The 18764-nt window shown below is 43.0% G+C and overlaps 1 protein-coding gene across 1 annotated transcript in view; it reads right to left on the bottom strand.

Annotated features, from left to right (window-relative positions):
* The window catches only part of Cap2 (cyclase associated actin cytoskeleton regulatory protein 2), a 147423-nt gene that overhangs the window by 76870 nt on the left and 51789 nt on the right, over positions 1 to 18764 (bottom strand). Inside the window, exon 4 of the mRNA XM_040755918.1 lies at positions 7802 to 7879. Coding sequence (XP_040611852.1) covers positions 7802 to 7879 — 78 coding nt within the window. The remainder of the gene's footprint in view (positions 1 to 7801; positions 7880 to 18764) is intronic.

Below are 18764 nucleotides of genomic sequence, written 5' to 3'. Positions count from 1 at the left end.
AAGGAACTTTAGTCTTCATTCTCTGGGCAAGGTTGGTTCGCTCATTTTCAGAACATAGGTGTAAAACTCTCTGGAAGGCACAGGGCATCGCAATGAATTGTTTGTTTCATTCGGAAGACAATCCTATAAAGTTTATTCTGGATTATTTGTAGTTTTAGTACCCAGAGCTAAAAGCTCATGATGCACCGTAAAAGCGCGGTATGGTGAAAGGCAGGTGGGACTTTCCCTTGTCGGTGTACATGAACACCAATATCAAGTGGTGGTTTGGTCATGTGACCCATCTCCCAGCACATACAAATATAGAACATGACCATAAAAAGTAATGGACTGTGCCCTGGCTAACTAATTTATGACAGCAGATTCAGTCGGAATGCCAGCTGGAATTCCCTTCTCTTCGCTGGCAAGGATCACATACACAGATCTGTTCAGACGATGGAAACTCTGTCCAGAAAAGACCACTTTGGTTACGGCTTGCTGGAGCAGGAGCCAAGAAGCAAATCCGAAGAAAAGGCCCCCGGCAGGCTCTTCCAAGGCGGTTAAGATTTGGAGAATGAGTCAGCAACTTCTTTTTAAATTTGATTTTTGATTCAGTCTTAAGAGAGAGATCTTGTAACCCTTCCAGCTTTTTATATCGGATTTACAATGACAGGCAAGAGGCCATTTAGTTTTGCATTAAAGAATGATAAATAGCTGATAATTATTTTCATAAGGAATTCAAAGCGATTTTGACATGGAACAAAAAAAAGGATGATGAAAAACGCCTTAGTCAAATAAATAGAGTTTTATCCTTTATGTAGCATTTATCTCCAAGGCTGTCTGGATTTCTAACAAATTTAGGATGAGATGGTTGACAAAACAAAGGACAGCATCTTTCTGTATGAACTTTCACCCCTCAGATAATCTCCCAGATCCCTAGTGTTAGATAATCACCTCACTTCCTTTGGACAGCCATTTATCATCTGATTCAGGTCTTACACAAAGAAAGATGAGCTAATGTGTGCCTTATCAGATTAAAAACAACCACCAAAAAGTCACCCTGAGTGACAGTTCAGCGGGACAGGATCTCAGCAAATCCTCTTTGCCTCCACAACCCCGAGCTTCCAAATAGCTATAAAGCCCCCAGTCTCAGTCAGAGCTCACAGCTCATCACCGCTTTATGCTGCTAAAGCAAACAGTCTGGGCAGAAGACTGCCAGCATCGCTCTCTTTTCGGATCAGGCTCGCCCCTGCATCCCGATAAGCCAGTGATGAGCTTTCCTTTTGGGAGTCAGTCCTGCCTGCTTAGCTTCAGGCTGTCAACTGCAGCAGACCCTGATAATATCACACAACTGACGCCTCTCTTTCCTTCCAGGGTGTTTAATTCTGCATTAACCGGCATTTATGTCGGATGCAGGCAACAGCCTTCGATGCTAGCCAGGGTGTAATTATCAAGGTCATTTTCGGGCCATGTGTAACAGTACTCATATGAAAAGCAGAGGCTTTCTTTTTCCCCATTTCTCTGTCTACCACATGAAAGTCTGCCCATAAGTCTGCTACTTATAAAAGCCAACCTGCTAAGCCAAGTATACTGGAACCAACCTGTTAAGCCAGGAATAGCGGTGCATGCCTTTAATTCCAGCACTAGGAGGCTGAAGCAAAGGAATTACCATAACTTATACGCCAAACTGGTATATATAGTGAGTACCAGGTGAGCTAAACCAAAACCAAGTAATAGCCAGCCCTTTATCAGGGAGACATGGGTTTTTGACCTGCTGCATGTATATTTTATTTAGCTTAAGCTTATATGTCTTTCCAGAAATTAAAAAGCATGCATTACTGCCCCTGGGTGCCTTTGAGTTGGTCATGAAGGGAACCAACTGATTTAGCAGCTACAGTGAAAGCAGACATGTGTACATATGAAATGAGCATATTGTACAGATTTGAAAACGAGTCCCCAGTTAGATTCAGAGGTGCTATTCCTCAGAATGGTCCATCCAGACCACTGGGAAAAATGGAGAATGCAATTTAGCATGATAGCACAGGTAAAATATGAACATGTTTTACTTTTTAAAAAAATTTCCCTTACAGTTTTTTTTCTGTTTTCAAGATAAATGGAAAAAATATTGAAAAATCCATTAAAATATGGGCAATAGATGGCTCATTCCGTTAAGTGCCTGCTAAGCAAAAATGAGGACCTGATTTCGGATCCCCCAGCACTCATGAAAAAGTCAAATGCAGTGTTGTGTATCTGCAATCCCAGTGTTGGGTAGTGACGGGAAGATCCCAGGTGGCTTGCAGGACAGCCTAGGTAGCACAGTCAGGAAGTAACAGGTTCAATGAGAAACTGTCTCAAAAAAATAGCAAAGGGAGTGTAGGATGATACTGGATGTCAATCTATGGTCTCAAATCTCCCCTCCACCCCAATCCATTAAAAAAAAAACCCTAATTTTATTTGTTGCATGGTGTTCTCTGTCACATGGGCCCTGACAGCAGAACTTAGTGAAACTAATCATGGTAAGTCCTTCAAGAAGATTTAGCAGAGATGCCATGACATTTTCTGGGCATGGACTTAAGAAACACTTGGAGTTTGGCTTTGTTCAGTCATTTGCTTTTCCCTTACAATTTCCAGACCTGCCACTAACACCAAGTAATTTACCCCAGACATGTTCTGAGATCAAAGCGACACGACTACTTTGACACTGTAAAATCCTGTGCAATAATGTGACTTCTTACAGCCCTGGTGAACCACAGGCAAACAAGGATGAACTCATTACATGTGAAAGGAGCCACAGTTATTTGTATACACACAGTTCTATTCATATGCAAATGTAACAAACACATTCATTGGTTGGATTTTTAAAGGTATGATAGTTAATTTTCATTGTCAACTGGATTTGCAGTCACCTAGGAGACACGATGTTGACAGCGTATGTGAAATTATGGATCACTCATGTTAGAGGTCACTAAAGATCATGCCGCTCATCTATTCCGATGGTTGAAGGTTCCGAACAAACAGAAATCACTTCTTTCTATTACAACAACCGTTATCTGCAGTTTCATTTAGATACACTACTATGAACGTCTGTGCAGTGTACCTGACGTGCAGTGTGTGCGTGAAGGACTTTGAGTGGTGGTATGGTTTGGATACAGTTGGAGTGTGGCCCCTAAGAGTTCATGTGTCAGGAGCTTAATACACAGCGTGACACTGTGAGAGGTGCTGGAACCTGTAAGGGGTGAGGAGTAGTGGGAAGAAACTAAGTCACCTGGGAAGTTGCCTTCAGAGGGGGTTAAAGCAGTTCCCAGGGCACCCTGGTTAATTCTTGCAAGGTGACTGTTACAGGGCTGGTAAGATGCTGGCTTGAGGATGCGGGCTTTATCCCCAGAACCCATGTAAGAAGAAGCCAGTGGCATGATAATCCTTGTACTGGGGAAGCTGGAGGCAGCCAGAGCCTTGGGACTCTTTGCTAGCCAGCCTAGCCTACTTGGTGAGTTCCAGGCCCCTGAGAAATCCTGTCTCAGAGAACAGACGAAAAACAAGAAGATGGACAGCACTTGAGACACAATACCTGAAGAGGACCACTGGCCTCCATATGTGTACATACATACATGTGTACTCAAACACACACACACACACACACACACACACACACACACACACACACACACGGTTTTTAAAGAAGAAAGCACGGCCTCTCTTGGTCAATGGCTCCTCCCTTGGTCTCTCTCCTCTCACGGTCCGTTTGTCTGCTGGCCATGTTGAGCCTGGACTCTTCCCTCTGCCCGCTTTCCCCCTTAAATCTACCATAAAAATCTTCTCCATACTTTAGGAGTAGTCGTGTCCTCCTCCTTTTACTTCATTTGTTTCATTCCCCAGCAAGTTCTCCAGGTCATTAGAAGCAGTTGTGAGTGACATGATGAAGGCCCTGAAATGAATTTAAGCTTGAGGCATAACTGGGGAGGGGGTAGGGAGCAAGCCACACACCACAGGCCAGCCTGGGCCAGGAGGCTCCCTGTTACTTTGGGACACTTCAGAACTGTGGGTTCCTGGGATGCACTCCAGACTTACTGACCTGAAAACTGTAAATGAGGGCCAGTTGTAACCCAACAACCCTTCAGGGGATTCTCACTACACTAGGGCGTTGAGAAGCTCTCCTGGATGGCAGTGAGATGGGAAATTACAGCAGTTTTCTCTCCTTCCTGGAACAAGGAAGAAATTACAACACACAGGGACAGATAGGCCACAGCTCCCATGAGAAAGCGCCATTTTTCCTGTGGTAATACTCTTTATGCTCCTAGAACACACACTAGGAAGACCAATGCCCAGCCTCGCACTGTTTTCCCTGCTGCGATGCGACCTCTTGCATCTGCCTTTCTGTCAGATGAAGCTCCAGAGTGGTGCTTTGGGTTAAGAGGAAAGGAAGTCGAGAAAGGAGTCAGACAGAGAGGTGGGCTCCCAAAACAGAACAAAAAACCAAACCTAACCCAAACCAAAAAGAAACAAAAACCTTAGTTTTCCATTTTACCTACTGAGAGTTAGGGAACCAAAGCTCATGGGACTTTCAACGCACACCTCCCTTGTAACTGTCTTTGTACCTTCTACCAAAAATGTAGCAGAGCAAGGAGAGAAAAATGCAGATGCTATATCCAGTACACTAAGCCAGTATCCTTGACCATGGCTGGTCTTGGAATGCCAAGATACCAGTTCATCAGTTCATGTGGATATATCCCTTGTTCCCTCTCTTGTGCTAGTGAACTCAGGGCCTCACTCATGTGAAATACATACTCTACCACCTAGCTACACCCAAGCCCCATTTGTTTGCTCATTAGCTCTAGTCACCATCTGGTAATTACGGAGTGAGTTCTTTCCAGTGCAAAGTAGCAAGGCCAACAGAAAGGATTCTTCATCTAGGTTCAGAACACCCGTGGAGTGGAGCACCAGGAAGAAAAGCCTGTTCTTCCTTCACCTTGGATTCAATGGAAAACACTTCTCCCACCTCAGTCAAAGAAGGCAGGCCAAGGCAAGAGTCTAGAAGGTATTTTCACTTCTCCTTTGCAAAGCTGAGGTTGAGAGGCCAAGAAGTAACGTTCATGTAGCCGGGAGCCTGGAATATTTCCATGCTTTCAGACCCACTCCGGTTTGGTGGTAGCTTCTTTTAAAAAGAAGAAAGAGACATGCCCATCTCAAGAGGGGTTTACAGCTCTGTTTATGAGTTAGAATCACCTGTGGACCCCTAGTACTAAAGCCAAGGCCATTCCTCAGACCAATTAAGTCGGAACTCCTTGGGATGAGATCCATGTGTCAGTATTTGTGATGGTTCATCTTCAAAGTCAACCTGACTAAATCACCCAGGTGACACACCTCTGGGAGTGTCTGTGAGGGTGTTTCTAGAGAGATCTAACTGAGGAGGGAAGACCCACTCTGAACGTGGGTGACACTATCCTATGGACTGGGATCCCAGACAGAATAAGAAAAGAGAAAGCTAACTGAGCACCAGTATTTATCTCTCTTCCTTCCCTAGTGTGGATTCAAGTGACCATATACTTCCCGCTCCTGCCACCATGCCTCCCCTGCCTTGACTGGCTGTACCCTCAGACTGGGAGCCCAAATAAAGGCTGCCTTTCTTAAATTGCCTTTCTCATGCATTTTGTGACAGCAACAAGAAAAGTAAGTAATTAAAATTTTCCCTTAAAAAAAAAAAAAGCACAAGACCTTCATGAGTTCAAATCAGGCAAGATTCCAGTACTAACAAGGGAGCGTGGACAAAGTGTCATTCCACCAGGAAATTATTTGTATTTGATACCTGCTGAGAAAGGGAAAATCCATTTTCTCCCTTAGTGGAGTGTCCCTAGTTTTGTATTAGTTTTGTATGCTTTTCTTAATTTTTTGTCTCATTGATTTTGTTTTGATTTCTATTTTGAGAGGGGGAGAGAGAGAGAGAGAGAGAGAGAGAGAGAGAGAGAGAGAGGGAGGGAGGGAGGGAGAGAGAGAGGGAGGGAGGGAGAGAGAGAACGCATGAATTTGGATGAGTGGAGAGAAGGGCAGGCTTTGGGAGGTATTTGGGGAATAATATGATCAAAATATATTGCATGAAAAAATCAAGTTGATGAAGAAAATCTAAGCAGGGAAGGACTTTCTAGAGAGGGCTGAGGGTCTCCCTGCTGCTGTTCTCTGAAGGCCAAGTCCTGGATTCCCAGGAATCTGCTCAGTGCAACTGCTCAGATTTTAGGAATTTGCTTTAGAAGTCAAAAGAAACAACTACCTTTGAATTACTTTGTCATAATGATATTCACCTTTTCTGTTTTACTGATATAACTGCGAACAAACTGAAGATACAAGATTATCAGAAGAACAATTGTGCCTTTCTCATATCCTGATCTGTTAATCTACATTTTACTGAACAATTTCATTATTACAGTTGGGCCAGGTTAAAATGTTATTATGAACAGTTGGTGAAGGAAACAGGGACATTTCCATGATACTATGTTGGCTGTCTGGCTGCTGGTGGTAGGGCTTGGGTTCAGAGAAGATGGGGAGGTTGTATTTACATGACGAACTGGAAAATGGAAAAGACTCTGTGACCATCACTTTTCTTAACATCTGGTCTTATCTTTTTATTCCTTGGTGCATTAAGATTTACTCTGGGTATCACATAGATCCATTATGCTGAATTAAAGGTTATTGAAATTACTACATGCACAGTACTGTTGCAGTGAGTGGTAAATCCTCTAATATCTTCAGGTGTGTGTGCACACTTGTGTCTGTGTGTCTGTTGGAGGTGTGTGTGTACACTTGTGTCTGTTGGAGGCCAGAGGGTACCCTCATGTATTGTTTTTTCAGGTGCGATTAACTTTTTTTGGAGACTGACTTTCGTTGCCCCAGAGTTTGTAGATCAGGCTAGCCTGGCTGGCCAGTAATCCTGGGCATCCCCCTGTCTCACCTTCTCAGAGCTAAGACTGCAAGTGTATAATACCATAATCATCTTTTGTACATGGGTTCTGGGGACAGGTCTCGGTGCCTCATGCTTGTAAGGCTTTACCTACTGAGTTACTTTTCCAGTTCTTAGATATCTTTAATCTAAGAGAAGTTAACCCACATTCCTGGGGCAGAGAATGGCAAGGTGGGAGACACACAGGTTCTTACAGACTCACAACATTTCTAATTGTTATAGTGTAGTTGGGACATCACTCAGGAGCTTCTTGAATGACACTGAGGTCTCACCATATTCAAGACCCAGTGAGTCAGAAACTGCAGTGAAGTTCCCTACTCATGGCCAGCACAGGGCACTGAGAAGCACTGAGTCAGCTTATTATGCTACTTAGGATGCAAAAGCCCATCAAAGCCACACTAAGGATTTCCAGGGACTCAAAGACCAGCAGCCTGATCTGAAGGCAATGGAAATTTGGTATCAAAATTAGGGCAAACTTTTTCTTCATCGTGAAAATAGGAAAGAACCAGACATAGATATCACATGTAAATTTATCTTTCAAGTGGTGGTGTCCATTGTCATTGTATGTACTTGTCCATAATTGTAACTTCTCAGTAATAAGATTTATTATAGGCGCTTTTGTTCTATACAGGTACACACACACACACACACACACACACACACACACACAGGCACACACACACATCACTATATATATATATATATATATATGTATATATATATATATATCACATTTGTCACCAAGGCTATAAAGATGGGAGAAATGCTCTATTGTGATCTAGAGTAGAGACAGCATTAAGGGAAATGACTTTTGTGGTTTCTTCTTTGGCATCTCTCCCTGCAGGCCCCCTAGGCAGTCCTGTTTGTTCCTCTTACCTCCTGGGGCTGTTGGTACTGAGAGGCCATGACGAGGAAAGCACGCTGGGCCTGGAAAGCACTGTGTACCATTTCCGCCTGCAAACAGAAAGAAGGCAACCGTTTCAGTGTTTGGACTCCAAGTAAGTATCAAACACATTGCACACCCATCCATTCATTCCACCTCAGTAGTGAACAGAACCATGAAGTATGCAAACATATGTTCACATAAGAACTTGCAAATGCATAATCATTATTCACACCATCATTATTCATAATAGCCAAAATGTGGAAACAACCAAATGTCCATCAACTAACTCATAAACAGATTTTTAAAAAATGACTTAGTCACAAGATGGTGTATTATGCAGTTTTTAAAACAAAGTGCTGTCACAGGCAGTGACATAGGCAAGGCTTCAAAACATTATGCTGAGTGACTGGAGCCAGTCACAAAAGAGCACGCCCGTGTGATCTCATCTATAAGAAATGTCCAGAATAGGCAGGTCTATAGAGACAGTAGAATAATGGGTGGCAGGGGCTGAGGGGAGGAGGAAACTGCTGACAGACCACAGAGGGTTTCTTTTGTGGTTGATGAGAATGCTCTGCAATTAAGGCTGGGGTGATTGACTCAGTTGGCAAAGTGCTTGCCGTGAGGGCAGGAGGACCATAGTCAAGCTCGCAGAACACATGTGAAAAGACTGGGCTTGGCCGTGCTCACTTGAAATCCCAGATATGCGGAGGCAGAGACAGGCAGATCTCTGAGGTTCACCAGGCAGCCTAGCCTACTTGGTGAGCTCGAAGGCAGTGAGATCTTGTCTTAAAAAAACCAAGATGGATGGCTCCTGGGAAACTACACCTGAAGTTGACCTCTGGCCTCCATAGGCATCTACATCCAAACAAGTATCCAGCTATATGGATCCATCTCTCTCTCTCTCTCTCTCTCTCTCTCTCTCTCTCTCTCTCTCTCTCTCTCTCTCTCTCTCTCTCTCTCTCACACACACACACACACACACACACACACACACGGGCAGATGGGTTTCACATCTTTCTGACTATATTAAAGCCCTCAGAGTCACACTCTCTAAAAGTGTGAATATTAGGATATATGAAATGTATCTCAAGCTATTTAAAAGGCTTGAGTCGTGGCTGGGCATAGGAATATACACTTTAAATCCCAGTACTTAGAGGGCAGAGACAGGCTGATCTCTGTGAGTTGAGGCCAACCTGATCTACACAGAAAGTAAATTCCAGGTCAGCCAGGGCTACACAGTGAGATGCTGCCTTAAAAGAAAAAAAAAGTTTGACTGTCAAAGTTTTCAAAATGTGTCGAATTGGTACCTGGTCACCTGGATCCACCCCACCTCCACTCCTAACACAAAGAACTTGTACAGGTGGGAATGTCCTGGAATACGTGATCATTTTTTCTCATCTTCTATTCATAATTAAATAGGTCTATTTAAGTGTAGTAAGAAAAATAATTTTAAATACCTATACCATCTACAATTAATCTGAGCTACTTAGCATATTATATCTGTGTTTTAAGAAAAGCCACATCCCTGTTTCTCCTCCTTCCTCCTCTTTCCTCTTCCTCTTCCTTTTTTTTTAAAGGTAGGACATTTCAATGATGGAAGTTTTACAAAAGTACCAGACAACCTTTTCTTCCTGGGCTGCCTCCCCAGCCCTGCTCCTATTTTCTGAGAGAATTGCTTTGGATCTGAGCCAAGTTGAGTGATTTTCTTCCTGAAGGAAACTTGCTTATTCTGGTTTGAAGAACGACTTCTTCATCTTTGGGGTTTAACAGCTTAACTGAGCCGTGTTTGCATTTTGAACTTCCCATATTATATTTCTTAGGCTATATTTGCCTACTTTTTCTTTTCCAGAAGTTTCTTTTAGCCTGTTTCAAGTCTTCCCTTCCATTTGTGATTGTGCATCCAGGGACTTTGACAGCAGTCTTCAGGGGCTAATACTTGAGCGTCTTTGTAGCTCCTGGATTCTCTCTGTCTTTTATTTCCTGGTCTGTGATTTGAGGTCACTGGGATCATATGAACAGTGCTTTTTTCCCCTCCTTGTTCTATTGACAATAGATATAATTTCAACAAGTCTTATATACTTATTGTTTCTTTGTTTGGTTTTTCTGAGACAGGGTTCCTTTGTGTAACCCTGGCTGTCCAACACACATATAATTTCTGCACTGGCTGCCTTTTATTTCTTGATATAGCTTAACTCTGCCTTTTATTTCCTTCTCATGGTTTCATTGCCTAGTTTTAAAAAGCTCTCAAAAATTTATTTGATATCCCCGTCAATGTCTTAGAGTGTGTTATACCTTGATCAAGTCACTGTGGGTTTCCTTTTCTGTCCATATTATTATTTCCTAGTTTCATTTCCTCTAAGGCAAGTCTTTATGGGGTGGGAAGAGTTCATCTGTCAGTTACTGACATTGTTTTAGATTACGGACTTTTTGTTTTTTTACTATAGAGAAGTGTTTGGATTGACAGGGCCTTGTACTGCAGCAGCAAGGTTTGGAACTCACAGTAGCTCAGGCTAGCCTTAAACTTGTAGCAATGCTCTCTTCCTAAGGGTTGGGATGACAGACATGTGTCTTCACGCCTGACCTTGGGCTTTGCTTTTTAGAGTAATTTTGTATTCACAGTGAAATTGAATTTAGAGTAGAGTTTCCATCTGCTATCCATCCCTACATGCACACAGCCTCTCCCACTTGAGAGTTCTCTCTCATTTGCAAGATTTTTTCCTCCAATCCTTTTGGCTTTTTGCTCATTTGTGGAATAGAAAAATACTTTGCCTGAAGGAAACCTCCCTGAAAAGGGTGATTCAGTCTTATGTGGTCTTGAGCTATACTAATGTTAATATTCTTTTTATTTACTAATTTCATCTCTAACCTGCTCCTGTTAGCTTCCTGTCTGTTCAGGGCAGTTTCTACCTCTGCTGAACTGGATTTCATTTCCTGATATAAAACGTGGAAATCAATTTCATACATATTCTAGCAATGTGTAGATTAGGTTATGTTCATTCCAGTGTCAGTATTAGGCTCTTTTCTAAGATAGAAGGGTAAATATATAAACTAAACCAGCAATGGCGAATCTCTGTTATTCTAGCCATTATTTTGACATTTTTGACATTATGCTGGCAAATTTTACAAAACATGGGGGGTTGCTTTTTGTTTTTTGTTTTTTTAAACGAAATAAAAGTTTTTTAAAACCATAATTCTCACCTAAAGATTTTCTTCCACCAAGAAAATGTTTGAATTCAAATCAAAATTGATAGGTCACTTATTTAAAAAAATCACAAATCCAACCCATCATTAATATTAACAGACCAAGTCTTGTGATTTTTTTCTGTTTTTTATTTGTTGTTTTTTTTTGAGACAGGGTTTCCCTATGGCTTTGGAGGCTGTCGTGGAACTAGCTCTTGTAGAGGAGGCTGGTCTCAAACTCACAGAGATCCGACTGTCTCTGCCTCCCGAGTGCTGGGATTAAAGGCATGTGCCACCAGCACTTGGCTTTTGTGAGTGTTTTCTATAAATCATTTTGAAGTTCACCACTGTCTCTTGCTGAGGCATATATCAGATCTCTCTCAGCAAAGAGTAGAGTGTTAAAATCTCACCAGCCTGGAAGCCATATGGACTCAAGAATACGGAGCTTTGAGCTGAGATGCCTTTCCGTTAAAACATGTTTTCAGTGCTTCAGAAAGACTTCTGTTGTCATCTAGTGACCACATTTCTCAAAAGGACTACCAAATGCAACTTTCCACGGCCTGGCTATAAATAAAATACCAGTGCTTCTCTCAGCAGCGGTAAGGCAGAGGTACCATCCCCATCCATGACAAGCAGTAGACTGACTCCCAGTTGCCATGGTAACCGTGATTCAGGATGGCCCAACTTCAACAGTTGAAATGGCAGCTCAGAGGTGGCATTAACAATATTTTTTGTAGTCATCCCACAATGCACACTGTCATTAGCCTTTTCTTTCCCTCGTAACAACATCTAGCCTTCTGCTAATGAAGCACGTTGCTGGCAGGCCTGACAAAGGAAGGCTGGCGATTTCATCAATTAGTCCCTTCCTGCAAATGGCCTTTTGCTCCACACTAGGGCTTGAGGTTGGGGTGGAGCTCTTTCTTTTGACTTATATAGGAAATGCCTTCCTGGGGACTTGAGGTCCTTCTCTCTCTCAGCTCCCTGGAACTCTGGGCATGGGTAGCAATCTCAAATGCACATTAGCTTGAAATTCCATCGGCTTTACATGTATTTACAAATCTGAGATGTTCTGACCCAGATAGCAATTGATTTAGGGGTAATTTTTCTGAACCTGCTGAGTCTGGTAAATAGAAAGGGGAGCATTTGGCTCACTCAGGCTGTTGGATACATTGTGAAAGAAAAAGCCTAATGTAGGGACTTTGGGGAATTTACAAACGACCAAGGGTTTAAGGGTTTTTGTTGACTTCGCCTATTATGTTTGTGTGAGGGCACTGGGAGCCCTTGAGGGACCTTTGAAGGAGACAGGCATTTTGATTTTTGGGCAGGGAAACATGTCCATCTGTACGTGTATGCAGAGAGGATGTGGGGCATTCTGCTGAAGCCCAGGCATGATACCTTATTTGAAATCTGTCATTGTAAGCGCTCTGGCAGCTGGGGCTCTCAAGATGGTTGGTGGAGCCTGTTCTGTGCTGGTAGGATTGGGCCAGGAGCATGGATCCCTGGGATCAGTGGAGAGCAAGTTTGGGGGCAGGCAAGCAGAACCAGCTAAACACGACTTACTTTCATCTAATCCTCTTGGGAGAGAGCTGGCGCCCTTCGGAAGCCCAGCTGATCTCTGAGTGGTCATCAGGGCTTTGTGGAGTTTCTCTGGAAAAGCCCCAGGCTGCAGAGTCCCATGCTGACATCCAGAAAAACAGACACAACTCGGGGAAAGGGCAGGGTCAAGACTTGGAAGATGGAATGTATCCAGCCAGAATGTGGTGCTAAAGGTCTGTCTTTGCCAGGATCAGAAGGGGAATGGAAAGGACCCTCTGACTTCCCTGATCAAGGACAAGGATCAGGGTATCTGTTCCTTCAATGTCCTGGGCAGGCCATTGAGAGTGCAGTACTCACTGGCCTTCCTGAGTCACTGGCCAATATTTTACATGCATAATTAGAACTACTGCATTTCAGGGCTATTTATTCTTTTTCCTCTACTCCAACTTGAAGAAATTCCTTGAGTTTTAGTCAGTGCAAAGGTAATGAGGGGACTGATGGATGGATGGTAGCCAGGGACAGATTTCACCTGTTTCATGAGCACGAGTCAGGGGTTGGTGAATCATGCCTTAGTGTTCAGCTTCAGTCAGGGTTCCTGAATCAAATCTGCAAGTAGTCCCAGGCACCATACTCTTTGAGCTAGGGTACCACACAGGAAAAACACTGGCTTAAATGGTATACAAATTCCTTTTTCCTTTCACATCTATTTCATTTTCACCAGTAGCTGGATTGGCAAAATAACTCAGAGGGTGTCTACTTTGGAACCAGGTACTTAGTCCATCCAAGGGGGGGCAGGCAGAGAGTCATGTCACTTAACCTTTGAGGAAGGATAAAGATGTTTGCCCAGAATCAATAGACAATGAGCAACAAAGTTGACACAAGAATTATTCCATCCATCCTTCACTTCCTTTTAAGAGCAGGGCCTCACTATGTAGCCCTAGATGACCTAGAATTTACTGTGTAGACAAGGTTGGCCTTAAATTCACAGAGATCTGGTTGCCTCTGTCTCCTGAGTACTATGATTACTATTACCACATCTAGCTAATAATTTCTTTTTAAATGTTTTCATTTGTGCTTTTGGATATGAGTAGACTGGTGTGTGTATGTGTGCGTGTGTGTGTGTGTGTGTGTGCACATAAGTGCATGGTATAGTGTATATGTGTGTTGGGTGTACTCATGTGTAACAAGTCACATGTGTACGTGCACATCCAGAAAGTGGAGAAAGACTCAGGTGTTGTCCTTTATCCATATTTTCCTCACTTGCTTGGGAGAAGGTTTCTCTCTGAACCTAACATTCATTATTTGTTCAGGCTGGCTTGCCAGCAAGCTTCTGTAATTTGTCCCTGTCAATGCAGGGTTTATACACAAACACAGTCATGCCTGGCTTTTTACATGGGTCTTGCAGATTTGAACACAAGTCTTCATGATTGTAGGGCAAATACTCTTACCCACAGAGTCATCTCCCCATTCCTGGTATAAGAATTTCTACTTTCTGATTCCTTCTTAGTTCCCAAGGAAGGGACCTGAAGTACAGAAAACGGGTAAGTTTGGCAAACATAATGGGATCAATTCAGGTCCTAGGGGTTGTATATAATTGAGTCAGTCCAAGAAAGTTCTTGAAAATCACCAGCAAGACTGACTTCAGGTTTTCCAGGACTTCTGTAATGGAAGAGGACATGTGGACACAAGCTAAGCTAGTTTTGGGGAAGTCTCACCTCTCAGAGTATTTGTAAGAGCTCTGCATGAGTAACTTGTCCCTGGACCAAGTGTGAGACAGCCTCATAATGGAAGCGCACAATGGACCAGTGAAAGGCAAGACAACAAGCACCGTGGGGAAAATGCGCTTATGGTGCTTGGAAGCCTAAGCCAAGGGCCAAGGAGGGGACACCACATGCTTTCTTTACGCACCGTGCTCTCCGCACATACAGAGCATAGTCTCTCAGAATCACACTGACGGTTCTGGACAGATTCCAGAATGTTGTCTGGCCTCCAGAGTCTTGCACAGTCACACCTTCATCAACACTAGGGCCATAACTCCCTGTCACATGCTCTTTGTCCCAGTCAGAGCAGTCTTCTGAGAGTCTAAGAACCTTCATTTTCAAAGGAGTTTGGGACAAGAAACAGGCTCATCCACTCTAAGCCTGCCTTTTCATCTCTTTGAGAAATAAACCAAGACCCAGGGAAATTGGAAAAGCTCCTAACGTGGTTAGCAAGTGTTGGATCTAAGCCAAGTCTAAGGACAGGGCTACTGTCTTCTCTTTAGGCACGCACTAGTTTTTGTTGTAATGTTGTGCAGACATCTCTTCTCTGCTTCCTCAATGACAGAAGTCCCCAAAGAGTCCAGAATTTATTTTTCTGTCTTTTTCTATGAGCCATGAGGACTTGCATGCAGCAGATATCTCATAGTTTCTACTTTCTGTCTGACATGAACTGCACTTACTGTGGTTTATAGGAAATTAAATCTGGACGCCAACTTCATGGTGAAGGCTCAAAGGTCAGTAGATGGGGATTCTGCCCATCCTCAAAACCAGGGAAGAAATGAACTCCACAGTTGTGGAGTTTGGCACCCAGGTAACCCTAACAATATCATAAATTAAGAAGCACGTATCTACTCCTGAATACAGGCACTCTTCAAGATGACCAAAGTGATTCACACCCCGCATGGCGTTGTCTTGGCTTCTTCTCCCAATCTCCCAAGCGTCTCCTCTAGAGTCCCACCACCCTCTTTGAATCGCCAACCCTACCCCATTTACCACCAGACACAGGACAGTTACTTAAGAACTAGTGGGCAGATGAACCCAGGAATGGGCTGGCATGGGTAGGATGTAAATTGAGGGTAAATTATTAATTGTTCACTCAATGGTGCTGGTTTATAAGAAGTTGATGGAAAAACTAGCAGGCTTTCTATCCTTCCAACTGCCATGACTGACAGCTAAGATATATGCCTTCTCCTATTACTTTATTTGAGGGTGGGATCAGGGTCTCTTGTAGCCCAGGATGGCCTCAAACTCCTCACTGGAGGATGGTCTTGAACATCTGAACTTCCTGTTTCCACTTCCTAATTGCTGGGGATTCAAACCTGGGGTTTCATGCATGTTATGTCAGAATCTACCAACTTGAGCCACATTTCCCTCTACTTTTTAGAAACAAGACAAAGCTTATTCAATTTCTGTTTTCAGACAACACTATGGAGCCTCCATCCTTGCTTTGTCTTTTTGGTGACAGACAACTTAGCAATATGTGGGGGGCACTGTGGGCAAGGTGGGGAGGGTGATGAGTGTGGCATTGCATTTATCTGGGGGAAAATTGGGTGTGTCTGTATTGTGGGAGGCTCATTTAGCCACCATGATAAACACGGTTTTTACTGCTGTTAAAAATAGCCAAGCTCTCTAATGACGTGTTTATCTTCACTACACAAAGTTTTGATTCTCTCTGCTCATTGTTGTCACGCTTATCTGGGGATGGCTGGAGGTACTTACAGGGAATGGGAGGAGGCTACGGCAACACCCCAAATGACCCCTCTACAGTATCATTGCAAAAAATAAACTTAGAAGTACAGAACGTTTCTTCGTTGTGACTTCTGGTTCTCACGGACTTTTGCACCATAAGTCATCTCTCTTGTCCCACAGCCAGCAGGAAAGGGCACAAAGAAACCTGAATTACCATCCACAAAGGGACTTACACATATGTGGGTGCTGAAAGTTGAAGTTGGGGTAAGTCAGAGGTAAAGGCTTAAGACACCAGATTGGTGTTAGTTGGTTGAAACTACCATAGTGAAGGAGTGTGCCTGACCCCATCACTTCCATCAGAACCTCCACACAACCTGATACCTGGGATGCCTGGGCCCTGCGGCGCCTGGCACATTTCCCTTGTTCCTACATGGTCAGAAAAGATTACAGCATGGTTATATCTTTTGAACATGTTTTTTTTTTAATTTTGTGTATATGTGTGTGTCTGTGTGTGGGTATGTGTGCACAAGCCCAGGTGCCTGTGGAGGGTGGAAGAGGCCAAGGGCTCTGTTGCAGTTCGAGTTACAGGCATTGTGGGCCCGGCATGGGTGCAGGGAACCAAGCTCAGATCCTTGCAAGGGCAATGTTGGCTCCTAACCTCTGATCTATCTCTCCAGCCCTGTGTGACTCTATCTAATGAGAAGAAAACAGGATTACGCAATAAATGTTTTGTTTGGTTGCTTTTGAGAGAAGGGCTCACCATGTAATACTTGCTGGACTATCACTCACTATGTTTACCAGGCTGGCCTCAAACTCACAGAGATGTGCCTGCTTGCTCCCCAGATGTTGGGATTAAAAGCATGTACCTCTATGCCCAGAATATGATTGGGTTTTAAGATTTTGAAAAACATCCTTATGAATGGTACCAATGACCCATGATATTCACACAAGATATCTTTAGGTGTTGGGATTGTAAGTGGTTTCTTTTGTTCCTGTATTAGTTGTCATGTTTTCCCATGTCAGATTGTTTAAAGAGTTATTAGGAAAAGATATAACTGAATAAAATAGAGACTTATTATTTAATTTCACAATCAAAATGTCCTTTGTGGTCAGGTGTGGTGGCACACACCTTTAATCTCAGCACTTGGAAGGTAGACACAGGTAGAACTCTGAGTTTGAGGCCAACTTGGTCTACAGTAGTGAGTTCCAGGAAAGTCAGAACTACTACACAGACTCTGTCTCAAAAGACAAAACAAACAAACAAGCAAACAAGAAACAAAAGTTCTCTGAGGAGCTGGAAAGATGACTCATCAGTTGAGAGCACTGGTTGTTTTCCCAGATTCCGAGGGTTCATTCCCAGCACCTATATAATGACTCAAAACTGTCTGTACCTCTAGTTCCAAGGAATCTTATTCCTTCTTGACTCTATGGGCACCGCATGTGGTGGTATAATGTTTATGATTTATTAAAGTCAATGGAGATCAAAATAGCAAAGCAGTCATACTAGTTAGCCAGAGAAGCCAGGCATACACTTTTAATCCCAGGTCTCAGGATTAAGAAGTAGATGGATCTTTATTACTTCAAGGCCACAATGATTACACAAAATTGATCCAGTCCTAAAAGAAATACTCACACAAAGGTGTTCTCAGCACCTGGGATCACAAGCCTTTAATCCCAGCACTGGGGAGATGGAGACAGGAGTGATATGACTGGGCAGAGAAAGGAATAAAAGGAAGAGGAGACAGGATTTGAGAGCCTTTTGTCTCTGAGGGTTCATGGGGGCAGGACTGCCATTTCAGCTGGCTAGAGGTAAGATCTATTGGCTTGGCTGCTTTGCTTTTTCGATCTTCAGTTTGAAGCTTGAACCCCAATACCTGTCTCTGGGTCTTTTATTTATCATGTTATAACCACATGCATGTGTATACAGTTATACATGCAGGAAAGGCACACATAATATAAAAGTAATTTTATATGTATTATATTTTTTTTCTTGAGCATCTGCTATGAACCTAGTAACCAAGTTAGATATAAATCAAGAGAGACTGAATAACTGTCCTGCTTCCATCTTAGGCTTAAATGCCATCTTATAGCAAAGACAAATTGGGTTTATTCCTGTTTATGATTAGGCCTCTGTTCTCAAGGATTGGGCTATACCCAATCTTAGTAACAAATTGTTCTATACTGCCTATTACAGGCATTTGTTTAAAAAATTAATAAACATCTTGTAACCCTACCTTTGTTTCAAAAGGGTTGTTATGGCTACCTTGTTATGACTACCTGATGTTACAGCCACCTTGCAATCATGTCTGTTTCAGGAGGTCATTATGACGAACTTGTTATGCTTATATTTTGGTCCTATAACCCTATTTGGCCTGCCAAATCCTCTATTTGAAAACCCCCTACCCCTGTGCTATGAAAGCCTTGTCCTCCTCACATCCAATACTGACCTCTCAAACCCTGCTTTAGGGGGAGGCAGCCCATGTAAATGAATAAAAGGCTTCCTTTAGTTAATTGCTTTCTTTAATTAATTTGGCTACGGTGATTTGGATTGGTGGTCCTTCTCTTCCAGTCTTTGGGATTAACAAAACAAGATGTGAAGTATAGAAAAATTCATGCATGTGAGTAAAAAGCAATAAAGCATTTGCTGTAAGCATATAAGTCTGGATGGGAAAGGGCTGTTGGTATCACCAAAGATGGGTGAAAGGTAAGCTCTTCCATTTGGTCAGTTTGACAAAGCACACTGGAAAGGACAATGCATTTGTAATGGTTCAGCTTCATTGCAATCTGA

This window comes from Mesocricetus auratus, unplaced genomic scaffold (assembly GCF_017639785.1).
Source record: "Mesocricetus auratus isolate SY011 unplaced genomic scaffold, BCM_Maur_2.0 Super-Scaffold_100013, whole genome shotgun sequence".
In the NCBI taxonomy this organism is placed as follows: Eukaryota; Metazoa; Chordata; class Mammalia; order Rodentia; family Cricetidae; genus Mesocricetus; species Mesocricetus auratus.
Note: the sequence above shows the minus strand (reverse complement) of the source record. Positions and strands in the feature narration are given on the sequence as shown.